This window comes from Echeneis naucrates, chromosome 4, assembly GCF_900963305.1.
Source record: "Echeneis naucrates chromosome 4, fEcheNa1.1, whole genome shotgun sequence".
NCBI classification, from domain to species: Eukaryota; Metazoa; Chordata; class Actinopteri; order Carangiformes; family Echeneidae; genus Echeneis; species Echeneis naucrates.
The window spans coordinates 4,469,337-4,485,461 of NC_042514.1; the positions used below are offsets into that span (position 1 = coordinate 4,469,337).

The 16,125-nt window shown below is 43.2% G+C and overlaps 1 protein-coding gene across 3 annotated transcripts in view; it reads right to left on the minus strand.

Moving 5' to 3' along the window:
• Positions 1-16,125, minus strand: part of xpr1a (xenotropic and polytropic retrovirus receptor 1a) — a 55,539-nt gene that overhangs the window by 11,995 nt on the left and 27,419 nt on the right. For all 3 annotated transcript variants that reach the window (XM_029500071.1, XM_029500070.1, XM_029500069.1), the window contains exon 3: positions 1,812-1,913. In XM_029500071.1, the coding sequence (XP_029355931.1) occupies positions 1,812-1,913 (102 nt within the window). The remainder of the gene's footprint in view (positions 1-1,811; positions 1,914-16,125) is intronic.

A 16,125-nucleotide genomic window follows, 5' to 3' on the forward strand; every position in this document is an offset into this window, starting at 1 on the left:
AGAGTTACACTACTTATTCTCGTTTACCATATTTTTGTGGTTACATCTTCTTCAAGTCAGGTTCTATTAAAAAAAGGAGAAAGACCTGGAGCTCAGGCTTCCTGATATTTCCTGTCCAGTCTGATCTGAAGCCGCCTGTCTGCTGACAGTCTGGGATCCTCTTGTCCCTACATGACAAAACCAGTAGTGGAGGTGTGGAGGACTCACCGGGGGACTTGCATGCCTTGTTGTCTGAACAGACACCCACACATGTATTTCCAGATATCGCACTGCCTGCCACACAGCTCACAGCTCTTCCACATCTCAACTCACCACCATCCTTTCTCTGCACTCATCCCGTCCATCACAGTAAAACCGGGATGGAGACACGACAGCTACAGCCAGCGTGAGAAAGTCAAGACACGGTGGGTTTCATTTAAATCTGAGAATCTGGGAGTGCACATGGTTGAACAGTTCATCTGTGTGGGGTTAATGAACCTGAGAGACGCAGGTGGTTGGTGTAGTTTTCATTTTAAAAGGCCTATTGTTGTTCCTCAACTCTGAGAAACAAAGAGGATGAAACAGAGAGGAGGAGAGGATGTTCTCTACCTGCAGCAGCCAGCAAAAATCTGTTTTTGTTGGCGTTTAACTCACGATGATGAAATTGTTGTCCGACAGGCTGGATTTCAGCGCAGCGCAGCAGGATGGTTCTGAGAGGTCAACGACCCCTTTTAGAAAAATACGGATGGAAAAAGCTACGTGCAGGCAAGTGTCTTATGTAAAGTCAGCACACAATTTACCTCCATCGCTCGCTCCCTCTCGCAGCCTTGTTTCTGTACATGTGTGGGTATGTTGTACATGAGTAGAAATTAAAAATACTGTGTGAATGGATGAATGTAGGCACTTTAAGGGGTCTACAAAATCAGTTTATTTAACAAAAAATAAAAGTCCGTAAATCTATCAAATTTACTTACAAATATTGCAAGAAAATAAAAAAATACAATCACCTCCTAATCTGCAGGCACTGAACATGACGGATCCAGATAGTAGGTGTATATGACACACCCTTTGAAGCAGCAAACTGTAATCTTCTGACTAATAATGAAAAAGGTTCAAAGTTTCTTCCGTGCTTCAGTAAATCACCCCGAATCAAAAGGATTTATAGCCTCTGTTGCTCCGCCGCTAGACTCCTTCACGGCATCATTATGAGCCACAACAATCTTTGCAGTCAGCCTTGGCCCTCTGGTGACCTCCAGCCTGCAGTTCCTCCAACAGCCTCTAGAGGAAGCCCTCTCTGTCTTTAGACAACCCCCCCCACCAAAGAGCTGCAGTTAAAGACCAGAAGGGAACCTTGTGGTAGCAGAATACGAGAATATATTATCGCTCTCATCTCATATTACACGGCGCACATACCGTGCTCCCTGAAATACACACAGGCAGGCCTGCTCCCCTAAACAGCACCAAACACCGGCGACCTCAGCCAAAGGGCCGAGGTTAGACACACTGAAAGAGGCAAAACATCTTCCTGAAACTCTGCATGTTGTGCAACATGTCACAGTCTTTGAGTCTGTTGTCTGTGAAATGTATTCATTTACAGCTCATTCAGAAATTGGGAAAATAAATGAAACTGAGGCTCAGACTCAATCATAACGGTTATTAAATCATGCTGAGATTGCCTCATTGTTGTTACAGATAATTGATCGGCACAGTCAATACAGCAGCTCTTCTGATGATTTCCCTGCAGCTTTATTCCGACTGAAGCTGCTGGACTTATTTGACTGTGATGTGATATTGTGTGCGTCAATCGTATCCCCGTGTGCCTCGATAAATACCTGAATAAAAAGTGTTGATCTTCAGAAGCTCCTTCTCACAGGTCTGGAAGAACCTCTCCTCAAACTTGGCATAGTATCTCTTCACTGTGTCTTCATCTGTGACTGCACAAAGAAAAGAGAAACAGACAGAAACTGTGATTCACTGTTTGCTACAGACGTTGAAGTTCACGTTGTTGCTGCACTGTAGATGTTGTAAATGTTCCAGTTATCACAGTTTGCTGCAGATGCTCAAAGCTCACTGTTACAGCAGTGAAATATGCACAGAAGTTCTTTTGAGAACAATGTGGTGTTTAAAATGAAGATGAGCTGACTTCGGATAGACAACGTCAAACGACTTCATTTCGTATTTATATATTTGAGTTGAATTGTGCCGCAATTTGTCCAAAAACATACTTTGTGAGGTCACCTTTGACCTTTGACCACAAAATATATACCCAGTTGAGTCATAAATAATGCCTTACTGTGAGATCACTACAACCTTGACCTTTAACCTTTGACCACTAAAAATTCATTCTGAAGTCCAGATTGCCTTAAATTATAACCCTGTATATTATGTAATGAATATGTATAACCCTAAAACATGATGCATTCGCTTTTTTAACTATGAACGATGTTACCTACTGTCACTTAGAGGTTTAAGAAATTATCAGATCTATCAGATTATATTGTTGTCAACGCTCGACTCTGACGAACGAAATCTTTCAAAAACGTCCTCCCGTCGGTGTGTTCCTTCAGGTTTTGTCTGTACTGCAGCGAACAGACGTCCATTCAGAGCTACAATTAGATCATCAGCTTCCTCTTGTCTCTCCTCTGTCTGACAAAACATCTTTTTCAGGAGCAGCCAATTCAATCAGCATTGATGCTCTGTCTCAACTAACCGTCCGCATCATTCACAGCTGGCCACCTTAAACCTGGCGGATCTTAGAATGATCAGACACACACACAGATGAATCTCTTTGTTGACGTCACACAAACATATACTGTGTGCTCTAAACGTGATTGCTTGTCATTTCAGTTCGCATCACTGGGACTTCAAATTTCCCCTAAAAAACCCCAAAGCGACAACAAAACAATGCGACAGCAATGAAGAGGTCTAATGATTCGCTGCTGGAGCAGACACATGAATCAGATGTCACACATGATGTCACTTTTCATTTTAATTACTGAAATATCTGACATTCTCAGCGTCACTACACAGCGTCACTACACAGCGTCACGTCACAAGCAAATTTTTTTTTTTTCTTTTTCTGGATTATCCTCATAATGTCAGCTCGAAGGCTGACGTCCCTTCATAAACGTTTGCTGTTACATGAAGAGAGACCTGGCTGCAAACTGATAGAAGGAGAGGTGCTCCACTCTACAACACAATAATAGAAAGATGCCCGAGGCAGCAGCTCTGTTCACACACAAACACACACATTAACCTGCATTGGATTTATAAACCTGTGATGAAAAAAGAAGAAGAAAAAAAATAAGTCCAATAGCTTTACAAGGAAAATAAATGAGAAACTGCCTCCTCGCGTATTAATCAATTATAAGTTAATTAAACTGGATTCTGTATCCCCTGAAGTCTACCCTCAAAGGACAAATCCCAGGGAGTGTCATAAAGTGCAGAAAAGGGATAAGAACGGCTGTGTGCTCATGAAAATCTTTGACATGATCAAAGCAGCGCTCATTAAACATCTAAACCGACATCGTTTCAGGACAAGAACTGAAAAACTGGGCCAAAAAAAGTGCTTCACAAATAACCACGCAGAGGAAACGTTCCACTTGGATCGTCGTGACTTTAATGAGGAAGCAGACCTGTTGTGGATGGCAGCACGAATTCAGGGGTACGGACTAAAAATGGTTTAAAGACAGGATAGAAAAAAAAAATACACAACTCATAAAGAGAGAGGACACCAGAGTGTCACCTGCACGTCAGACAATGAAGGAGAGAGGAAGGAGTGGGAAAGAACAGAAACACAAAGGACGAGAAGATCCGGCTGATGAAAGAAGAAGTGAGATTTAGATAAAAAGGAGAAGAGACGGAGGAGGAAACAGATGGTCTGCCCCGTTGTGCGGTTCAGCCGCACTGCAGCCGACCGACCGACCGGTCAGCTGCTCGGCTGCTGCAGGCGGCTGGACGACTGGGACTGACCAGGGGGGGGGGGGGGGATCAGCTGGACGCCCGGCTCTTTGGTGACAAATGGTCCCTCAGTCAGACTTCAGCAGCAGACTCAAGTTGCGTTGTAACTCAAAGTAAAAGGGTATGCTACTAATGAGGAAGCACTGAAGCAAAGATACAGTTAGTGAGATTTGTTGCCGAAAGGCCAAATGGTCTGGAATAAATCTGATCACTGTCACTTAGGGGCATAAACTAATTTTGATAAAATACTTTCTGCTGATGGTGAATCAGGCCGTTTTGTGCCATTCAACTTTTGTGATGAGTAGCCGATTAATTCATTCAAAACTTTCATGACTCCAGCTTGTCATTCGTGGAGATTTTCATCTTTTCTTTGTCTTACAACAATAAATTCAGTCAAGAGTCAAACCAAGAAGCTTTTTCACTGCTTTGGCCTTTTAGCACCGACAATCAACCAGTTAAATGACAAATAATGAGCAGACGGGGTGATGATGAAAATAATCATCTTCACCTTTTTCAGCCATGAAATGAACCAGCAGGTAAAAAAAATTTTTGAATATTTATAAATATTTTTAGCGTTTTTTTTTTTCCTGAAGATGTGGTTGTTTGATCTCGAGCAGAAACAGGAAAATGTCAACAAAACTACCTGCGATAGTGAACAGTGAAATTAGAAAAGCACATGATCGCAGTGCTTTTCTAATTTCACTGTTCACAATTTCACAATATTTGATTCATATTTATTTTGTGAAACTAGTTTTTTCTCCCGCCTAACAGAGGTCGGCGTTGTGTAGCAGGTAGAAGATAAGCTATGAGAGGAGCCCCGGTGCACCGCTGAACGCACCTCTGTAGGTCTCTACGTGCACTTTCTGCAAATCAATCATCACATGCATCTGTTTGTGTCCATGCACTCACATGAGGTGTGCGACGTGTACAAAGGCAGAGTCGGTCCTCCCTGCAGGGTCGAGTTCAAATCTCTGCCGCCGCTGAAACAATTCTGTCATTCATCTCACCTCAAGCTGCCACACTTTGTACAATCCACCAGCATTGAGCATCATTAGCATTATTACATTGTCTCCACTTCCTCCTAATATGAGCCCCGCAACGGTGTGGATGCAGAGAAATCTGATTACAAAGCTAAAATCTGTAGCGTATCTTTAATTTAATCTGCGGAGCAGGTGCTCCCATGAATCTGACAGGTTCTCTTTCAGATGCACAGTGTGGGCTCTCATTATCTCTTGTCTGGCCAGATGATAAGATGACTTCACAGGGTCCGACCGTGTTCACCAGAGAAGACACATTCAGACATCACGGGAAATGAGAGCTCCAACAGACTATAATATATCAACCAGAAGTTTAGTCATTCATTTATCTTATGCCTCTTATCTGTTTCCGGGTTGTGGGGGGCTGCTGGAGCCAATCCCAGCCCACATTGGGCGAGGGGGCGGGGTCGACAGCCCATCACAGGGCCAACACACAGAGACAGACAGAGACCAACAACCACTCAGACTCACACTCAGACCTGCAGACCATTTAGAGTCAGAAGTTAACCCAAACATGACGTCTTTGGATGAAGGGAGGAAACTCACACACACATGAAATGAATATACAGATTATACAGATACAAATTTCTGCATTATGAAGTGACAGCCGTTCCTTTGGGATGTTATATCTCTCTTTTTTTTTGTCCACACTGAGCGGCCTCATCACTTTCTGAAAGCTGATGTTACCCTTCTGTTCGTCCAGCCATGTTTAAAAGTCTCCGCTGTCATAATGGTTCTGTCCCCGTAGTTCTTCATTGTGATAAATATGCTTCTGCTTACTCTGTATGTGTCTGTCTAAACAGTCCGCTTCAGAAAAGACTTCAGCTGCTTCAGCTGTAACTGAGATGTTTCTGTAGCTGACACACCGGACTGAGAGTTTACTCAGGTAAACTCAGGTAATTCGGCCGCCTCGGTACAGGAGATATATTTTGTTGGCTTTTGAAGTAAAAAATATTCAAATAAAAGTTCAAATCTGCTGAAAATAGGCAAAGCAGAATCCACCGCATGAGGTTTCATCCACACAGATTTGGTGACTTTCACTTTGCAGCACTTTAGGTCTTCATCTAAATATGATGAGGGATCCAGAAATCTAGATCTAGAAATCTAGAAATGAGGGCTTTTTCCCAAAATCCCCCAGATTTGTGTTTGTTTAAAGAAAAAGAAAAAAAAGAGGGAGACAGACATTAAAACTAAGTTCATGTGGGGAACTGCTCATCTTATTAATATCTGTTATGGAAATTACCCCAAATAATCTCAAGATAATCACAGAAGGGACAAACCAACAGCTGATTGTGTTAGATTCAGACACACTGTGCAATTTTACATTAGCCCTGTATACACAACTACATGCTGAGTAACGGCCAGCTGCTGTCAGGCTTATATTGTTCTCTCACTAAACTAGTGGATAAAATGATTATTTATAATGTAAAGCTATAAAAACACACATATGTTGGGTTTCTTGGTGTTTGGAAATAAAAAAGGAAAGCACACTTTATTTTTTACATCCAGAATCTGTGTATTTCTACACATAAGAAAGTGGAGTCAGCATCATGGGTTAAATCCAGTTTCAGCTTTGGGGCATCATGGTATTTTGTGTTCATTCAACCGTCTTCACTTTTTCAGACAAAGAATGGAGCTGGTAGCTGAAAAAACAACTCTTGTCCTGCAGTATTCCCAGAGCGGCTTGTTGAAGGCAGCCCCCCCCCCCCCCCCCACTAACCCCTTCTTCTGTAGATTGTATAAATAAATGATGAGGCAGCTTCCCCTGAACCCGACTTCTCTAACCCTCCACACGCACACAGACACACACACCCCACCCCCAACTTCTTATATTCCCATACAGCTGCTGTGTGATGCGACCCCATAAAACCAGAACATAAATCCTTCATGGAGACGCTCTAACTTGCTGACAGTGAGAAGGATCCAGGGAGGACAACAACCTGCACAGACCCCCAGACGTCGCTCCGCATCACCCTTCACAACTTCTTGTTTGTTTGTTTGTTTTTTTTTGTAAGAATTTGTAGGTTGAGTTTTAAATTTAGATTTTCTATGTATGCTGCTACAAGCTGAAAACGTTCAGAGAGACGGGGAAGGTGTGGAGGGGAGGAGCAACGGCTTCAGATCAGATATCGTCTGTCGGTACGGTGGAGCCAGCAGAGAAGGGGAGGACACAGTCAATCTCCTCACAGTCTCCAAAAACAAACAGCCCCCACCCCTCATACACACACACACACACACACACTTTTATGCTCCATTTATCCCATTTAATGACACCTCACTGTGGGGTATAAACTATGTTCTGATAGTATTGCTGTCCGGGGAGCTGAGGAGGCCATTACATTATGATTGTCACTGTATTAGGTTCTCTTATCTGTTCCCTGCAAGCAGGCAGGTGTAAATCACGAACAAAGAGAACGAGAAACTGAGCTATAAAGGAGAATGGGATTGACTTAACTCTGGGCTAATATGAATCTACGGCGCGGAACAGAGCGAGGGCATAAAAACCACTTTAACATTCAACAGTCCCATCCATGCTTAGAGGAAGGAAACACAACACTTCAACCAGCCAAACCAACTCCCCTCCCATCTTCCATCTCGCCTTTTTATTTATTTATTTTTTTAGCCCCCACACTTATTCCCATTCGACCCTCTAGCCACAATTAATTCTTCCAATCATCTCTCTCATCGAGGCCAGGGGAGCATTAAGAATGCACACTCACTTGGCTAGACTGCCTGCCTGGGAGGACCGGAGGCAGGATGAGGAACTACTGTAGCTCCCCATCTATTGTGTACTATTTATACAGTAAGACTGCGAGCTAAGCAGCTCCCAAAAAAAAAAAAAAAAAAAAAAAAAAAGCACTTGGGCAGAACAGGGAAAATGACATGATGGAGAGAATCACACATTCAACACATTTTTCGAGAAGTGCTAATATATGTGTGTGTGTGGAAGAAAGTGAAAGAGAAAGGGGACAGAGCAAAACGCGCATGTGATGTGTGTATCACCAGCAGCCGAGTGAATGTATGATGGGAGGAAAAGAGTATGTGCAAGAGGCCAGATGGGGTGTGAGAGGATCCCGGGGCCGGAGGGAAAACACACCCAGACACTGTGAGAGATTCGAAATGTCCAAAAGTGCCATTATTTGATTTAAGTGAAACTTGTCACAACGCTGTGCTTCAGCACTGCATCATCTCCAGCCGTAAGAGATGAACATGCTGGTTTGGTACGAAAACCACATGGGTTCTTTTCGGATTTTTCCAGTGAAAACAAAACGCAATGACTGAATTCCAGAAGCCTTTCGCAATTAATTGGCAAAATAGACGGTTATTGCGACACTGCTATCTGTTTTGTTTGGTTTAGTTTTTTGCAAATTGCGCAGCCCCAGTTAACCACAGAAGATATCCTGAGAAAACACAGAATGAGGTCTGCATCGCGTTACAGTGTTGAGAGAGATATCTGAACAGAGCCACTGATCTGATCACTGATCAGCATGTTTTTATTGTTTTTTTTTTTTCTTTTTTAAAAATGGCCGGTGTCAGAAAAGCCTGTTGTAGAAGGCCGTGTCTGAAATCTGTCACGCCTTCACTCCACTTTGCTCATTAACCAGCAGTTTCCATGCAAACGGCTGAACACTGATTTCTTGAGTAAACTTCTTTTATTCGCCACAATCGCAGTGCATGATGGACTATATATTACTTGGTTTCATTAGTTTTGCTGAAGCCCTATGAGTCCTTTTATAGTTGAATGTAAAGGCAGTAGTGATCCGTTAATGGACTCCAAAAAGGCCAAGTAGAAATTCCAGATTATGAAACTTTTTCAGAGACGGGAAATTATTGTAGTGAATGTAACAATGGAACTCAGATATAATAGAAACAGAAATCTTTTCACCGCAGAGGCCGTGTAGTAATGAGTGCAAGAGTTTTGAGACAGAGAGCTAACAGGCAAAGTTTCTCAGACCCACATGAAGACAGTAAGTAGGTCATGTTTGTTGTTATGCAGATTTAGATTCCTGCAAACGACAACAAGAATGAATGCACGGGGACTTTTAATGTGCAAAATCTGCTGTGTCAGTTAACCTTAGCCGTGTTTCTACTAAGCCCTGATGTTGCAGACACACATACGTCTGGCAGGGCAGACTAAAGTTGGACTTTAGTGGCGGACTACCCAGGTACAGAGGAAGTTCAATAGCTGAGACGGGGGAAGTCGTTAGATGAGGTAGAATTGGATTGAGAGGAGAAACAGGCCACAGATTCTCCCAATTGGACCACAGAAAGCGGCATTATTGACCAGGGGCTGATGGGAAAGTTAATTACTCCTGCTCTTTATTCTTCAGAGGGCAGTAAAAAGGCAAAGCCAGTTTGTGTGTCTAAGCAATTCTGCCTCATTCCCTGTCTTTATCGCTGCTCTCCCTCTTCCAGCCTCTTCTCATTTCACTAAGCTGCTGCAGTGAAGTGTTATCTCCGACAGTCAGAATGAGGGAAAGTTTGACCTGGACCACTCTCTCTTTCTCTCTCTCTCCTCCCAGCACCATCGGGGCCTTGAAGATCAGGATAGTTTCTCTGAGACTCTCGCTGACTCCCTCTATCTCTCTGTAGGTAGATCGAGACGGAAGGAAAAAGGGAAACTGATAACAGCGTGAAAAAGCTGCCTGATTCATCTCTTCTGGGGAAAATGTTCACGGCTTCAGTCACGTCCCTCAGACTTTGTCAGACATCTTAAGCCCTTTGAGAGCCAGAATATTGGAAAATATATTTGGAAGTGTTTGCTGTTGAAATTTGGTCTGCGCTGCGACGTCTGGACCAAATTTTGTTTTGATCTCCACGTGTCGTATCTCTCATTATAATCAATTTAATGTGAGATTTACTGCTAATATCATGTTTCTGCAACATCTGGGATAATGCAGACTTCTCTCCAGCGGCTGCGGCCCAATAAAGGATGAGGGAAAGTATTAATGTCTCAGTATGCAAACTCACGCCCTGCACACATTGCTCATACAACAATAATTGAGGCAAATCTAATCTGAAGAGATCAAGTCTGCTTTCACGGAGAACAGTCACTGTGAAGCCTGTAAGGTGAGTGTCAGATGGCTCCTCTGAGAGGAACGACATAATAGAGTTATACTTTTAAATAAAAATATGTAGGCTAATGTGCAGTATGGCTTTTATTGTTGCTAAGCTAACAGCAGCCAGCCATTCTCATATCATTTCTTTTATCATCCACCGATATTATTCCTTCAATCTGACTAGCTTGTTCAAAAGTGGCTCAAATACGCACACACCTTCCAACGCACAACACTCTCTGAAACGAAATGGTTTGTGGGTTATGAATGATTTCTCCCATTATCTGCATTTGCGGAGCCAGTGAACAGAAATGGTTGCCTTCAACCTCAAGTGCTCTATCCGTGTGTTTATAGATGAGGGGATACCACCGCATTAATATTAATCTCATGTGTGCATGTTAAAGTGCTGTGAATTACATGAATGACAAATGAATGAATAGAAAATAAGACTGTTGTGTTACTGCAGCTCTGTCCAGGTTGATCAATCAGAAGGAACTGGAAGCACAAAAATAAAGTGTTTAGTTATTAAAGGGGCCTTTAAGTCCCAGAAGAACGGAACGCCTGGATACTGATGCACATCTGAAAACTTGAAATGTAATTCATTTTAACTCGACAAACCATTTAGAAACACGCTGTGGGGTCGTGGCAGGTCTGTGCGAAGGCTGATACTCGAGGTGTTCCTTTAAATTACAGAACTTAGACGCACGTTCTCGCAGATCTGCGAGCCTGTTCTGACTGTGACTGGACAATATGGCAGCACAGAGCTGAGGGACTCCGCTCAGCAAGCTGTTGTTGGATAATTACTCACCGAGTCACTGAGCTGGAAAAGTGAAGATTATATGAACCAAAACCTAATTAAAAAACAAAAACTCGGGAACTGAGGAGGAAGAAAGACGAGGCGCACCGAGTGCAGCGAGCAACTTCGGGTGTAACTGGGAACATAAACCGAGAGCCTGAGCAGAATTTGACCGTGCAAGTTTGTGTGCAAGACTGCTTCTGTGTGTGCAGACTGTGTATGCACCACATCACACGATTAAACCAACGTCAGGAGAAAGGCCGAGGCCTTATTTTCAGCTTAATGACCATTAAATACTGTGGCGTTATTGAAAGTGAAAACATGAAGAAGGAGCATTAAGTGACAGCTTCCTCCATACTGTTCAATGATTGTCTACTTTTGTCCCGCTTTATTTCTCCTCTGGTGGACCGAAGCACGGGAATCTAAACAAATTGCATGGTGTGAAGACCGTGAGCAGACAGAGTTCGTCTCCACGTCCCTCCTCAGGGTCGCTGACTGACAGCTTAACCCTATTAGTCAGGGCTGCTCCGTGCGGTCATGCCTCATTAAGATTACAACAAGGTTTATGTTCTGCTTTCTCTGTTAAACAAACGTGACTGATATTAATCATCATCTGGTGTGAGCAGAGGGAGACTGGGGAGCCTCAGAAATGCTTGACTGTGTTGCTGATGTCTCATTTTACGTCTTAGCCGGAGCGAGAAGGGAGCGGAAACAGGCTCTTTCTCTTTCTGTCACAAGTCTTTCCTCTTTTGCGGCCTTTTTGTCATTTCTATTAAACAAAAAAGAACGTTTGTCTCCGTCACCATTTCCTCTCTTCAGCCTGTTTTATTGGTCTAAATGCAAATACATGTGCAGCTTCACGGCACTAACCGTAGGATCAAATTGTATTTTCTAGGGGAGCAAAGAACATTAGAATTGATCTATTTTGGGCTTTTCAGCTCCAAACTGTAACTTCGCCCTTATGCCGTTGTTACAGTAGATATAAAGGCTTTCAATTACAACTTTACAATCAACAGAGCCTGTCTCCCCTCATTTTTCCAATAATGCAGTTCAGCTGTCAACAACTGCCATTCAACGAGACCGCCTGTGTGACCAAATGCACAATTTGAACAGAAGAATGTGTCCTGTAAGTTTTTCACGGCCTTACATCATCTACATCGGCACCATAGCAATGTGGTTAGTCTGCTGTTACACCAGAAACACACAGCATGTCATAAGACAAAGGACATCTCTGGTCAGTCTGGCTGATAAGAAAATATGATGGAAAAATTTCCCTGGGGTAAATATGTGAAGACTCACTGTGGAACGAGGGGGCCTTCATTTCTGGTGGAAAATTAAAGGGCGATAAGATCAGTGAAAAAGAAACTGAAAATGGACTAATGCTTCTAACTGCCACCTCATTTGTTGTGCACCTTAAAGATACTTGACACTACTGATGGATAGAATCAGGAAATGAACCAAAGAAGGCCAGAGTTGACTTAATGAAAAGGAAAGACCCTCCATAAAACCGAGGAACAATGACATACATCGACAGACGAAAACAGCGATTGATAAAAATAACAGGGGGAAAAAATTGGGGGAAATCGCACGCTGATTATAAAATGGAGAAAAAACTTCTTTTATTCAAACACTGAAATGTCTCTCTGGAGCAGAGTTGCAATTTGACAGCTATAATAACACACAGCAACCTGGTTGAAAGAAAATTGCTCTTCCATTTCAGCGTCTAGGTGTGTGTCTATATGTCTGTGTGTGTGTGTGTGTGTGTGTGTGTGTGTGTGTGTGTCTGTATGTGTGTCTGTATGTCTGTGTGTGTGTGTGTGTGTGTGTGTGTGTGTGTGTGTGCGCGTATGCACTATAAATGCACCAATTTGACTTGCATTTGAGCAAATGTGTGCGTGTTCTGTCCCATTTTTTTGAGCTGGTTGGCTCGGAGTGACATTGTCATTATCGACATCTCTCTCCGCTCCCCAGGATCCTGTAGCCATTAGCAACCGACACCGGGAGTTGGCCTCTCCTCTGCTGCAGCCAATTGCTTTCCCATCACTGTGTCACTGTGTGCATGCATGCGAATGAGCAGGTGCTCCTGATTTTGCGTGCACTTATGTGTGTGTGCGCACAAACGTCTGGATCTGGCTCTATTATAGCTACAACATCGAATGCAACAAGGTTGATTATTTCATCAAATGCAGCCTCACTGTTATTCATTTATAATATTTAATTTATTCCTATGCAAGACAAACGCTCCACAAACAACATTAAATCTCCACAGTGACAGACCGACAGAGAAAAAGACTAACACAATTCACTGCAGGCATGGCGGACAAAAAACTGCACCCCACAAGGAAGCAGTCAGCGGAAAATAATCAATAAGTGTTGATTAGGCCTGCTCAGTACTTTTGTATTGCACGGCAAGCAACAACCCGTTTTTTTCTGTGCAGGCAGCAATCAATACTGTGATCTCTGGTTAGACCGAGCTGCAGATCTCACTGAGGACAGGGAAAGAGCACTACACATCAGCTGAGACTGAAAAGCGCCAGGCCATGATACACGGCCAAATAAAACAGCATTGACAACTCCAGTTTCTCAGAATACAAATTATGCTGAATGCAACTTTATTAAAGGCATCGGAGGAGAGTGTTCTCGTCTTAGATTAGGTACTACAGCTGCTTTCACCTGAAAGCCAGGCATCAAATGAAAAAAGCTACAAAACAAAAAAAAAAAAAATCACAGTTTCCACAAGATAAGAAGCACAGAGCTCATATGATGGAGTTACATATATATATATATTCATAGATCTGAGATCACTGAACGCAGGGCATGAATAAAATTCCTTTCTCTAAGGTACCAAGGAAACAGAGAACTCATTGCCGATGTCTAGACTCCCTCAGACAGACCGCAGATTTTGCAGGATTCTAACTCTTAGATTGACACCGACCCTTTACATAGAAAGAGTCGACACCCCAGGCACTTGTTGGCACAGTAACATGAAAATCCTTTTATATTGAAGGCCCCACTGGGAGTGTGTGTTTATAAAAAGAAATCCTCTCTTTCCCATCTGGCCTCAAATCTAGAGCTGCGTTTTTGGAAATTTCACAGATGCTAGAGCCAGAAAAACAACTTTGTATTTTATTCAGTATCATTCGATTTGATGAACTGTTGTCTGGCCTTCATAGAGCTCCTGTATGATAAATTTAATTAAAGAACAATAAAAACCATTTTGCCCCTAAAAATGTTTTTTGGTGGCGAGCAGCTGGATGTCAGACTGCAGGAATTTGATTACATGATAGAATTAGTTTCACATGATGAAAGATAAAAGCACATTTCATCCATGCGTACGCACAATTACTGATGCACATACAACAGAAAAACACTTATCAAGTATGCTAAAGCCTTTGTCACTGTTACCATGGGAGCTGGTCATGTGACAGAGCACAGTGGTGTGTCCTTACAGATCTAAGAATACCTGAGAGCGATCATATATTTTAGCTGCACTAGCGGCTGGCGGGTGAGTTTAATCAGGGCGGGCTGATGGAGGAGCGTCCTCTGGGAGTTGCATTTCTTTGTGCCTCTCGAGCCCCTCTGGACCGGGGCACCCCCCCCCCCACACACACACAGCGCTGTGTTCCCCACCCCCCACTTGCGTCCAAATTCCCATATCTCCCTCTTTAAGCAGTAAGAAACCAGAGGCCATCGGTTTCCTCTTGATGGAGACACACCTGTTCCCCACTGCGTTGGCTACTTGCCCCTCCCTTTGTGCTCAGCAGCGCCCTCAGCATATGATAAATTTGACAAGGTGGGCCCTTGCGGCCCAGCCCCAGCTGATGGGTTATTCATTACAACAAGCTTTAACTGTCCTTCAAGGACCCTAAAATGCCACCGAGCAGAGCCGTGCTTGACACAAACACCTTTATTGTGATGGATGGGGCAGCAGGGAGCCAGCTGGACCTACAGGTATCAGCCCTGCTGCTGATCCCGGAGTCGAATGAAGGCCGCTCTTACAAACCAGTGGAAGTAATTAACTGCACTTAGCTAATTGCAAAGCTTGTTGGAGTGGTTGCACTTTCTACCCACTTTGTCTTCCAACTTTCAGTCACATCACATGGTGATAGATTTATCTGGTGGTATCAGTAAATATCATCAATGGGATCTTAAATTTCTCCTTTGGAACCGGTCCGGCACTGTCCACATTCATGTGTATTTGTTTTACTGTTTAAAAAAAAAAAAAAAAAAAAAAAAAGATTTTCTGAGCAAGACAAATGGACAAATATTCAAATATAATGTGATAAAATGTTTCCCCAGTCCTGGTGAGTTTAAACTTGGGGATTCACTGGGTCAGACAGCAGATTGCTGGATTTGAAGTTCTGTTTTCTTCTGTATAGAAATGCTCGGCCTGGTAATGTTTGACAGAGGAAAGCTGCAGTGAGCTCACAGGGTCACAACTGCTACTCATCAGGCGTGCACTATGTGATTGTGCAACACATTGCTCATATCTGTCTATTTGAAACTGTGTGTGTGTTACTGTTAACGCACGTACAACACAGAGCAGAATAACACACACTTGTCCTCTTAATTATTCTCTGATTGCTGAATTTTCACACGTCCAACTTTAACACAGCAGCCACGAATGAAGCAGTTTAGCTGTCCTTGTATGGCGCTTCAGACAAAACTCCAGGCGATAAGCACCTGTAACTTAATCTGAGAGCATGTTCAGTCTGAATTATATTTGTCTCCACACCACCGGACTTGTTTATTACAGTTTTCCCAGCTGCCTGCCTTCCTGTGAGCTGCTATGTGAGGGAGCCCAGACTGCTGCAGCGTTTCCAAACAGTGGCAGTGACAGTGTAAAGGTCCTGTGTGGGCTGGCAGGCTAAAGAGGAATGATTACAGCTGAGTGGACTTTGGCCTCGGGGCCAGCAGAAGATGGATGGAGGCCAGAACACCGAGCGAGTGACAAACAAGGCATCTGCTACTGTAAGAGAGAGACAATACAACGGTGAGGGGCAGAAAACACAGCTGGAGGTTCGACCAACCACAACAGCAGATGACCGTCGTTTCTCCGTTGTGTGACCTCTGACAGCGTACAACGAAAAAGACAACAATAAACTATGATTAAATGAATCCTCATTGACTTTTAAAAGCACTCATTTTATGTGCCTTCACATGGAATCACCTTGACTCTTTGTTTTTGAAGCAACATGCTCTCATTTCATTTTCCTCTGATCAGCTCAGGAGGAAAGTGAAGCCCCTCCTTTCCAATTCCTAACGAGCCACTGAGTGTGTTGTGCGTGTCTTTTTG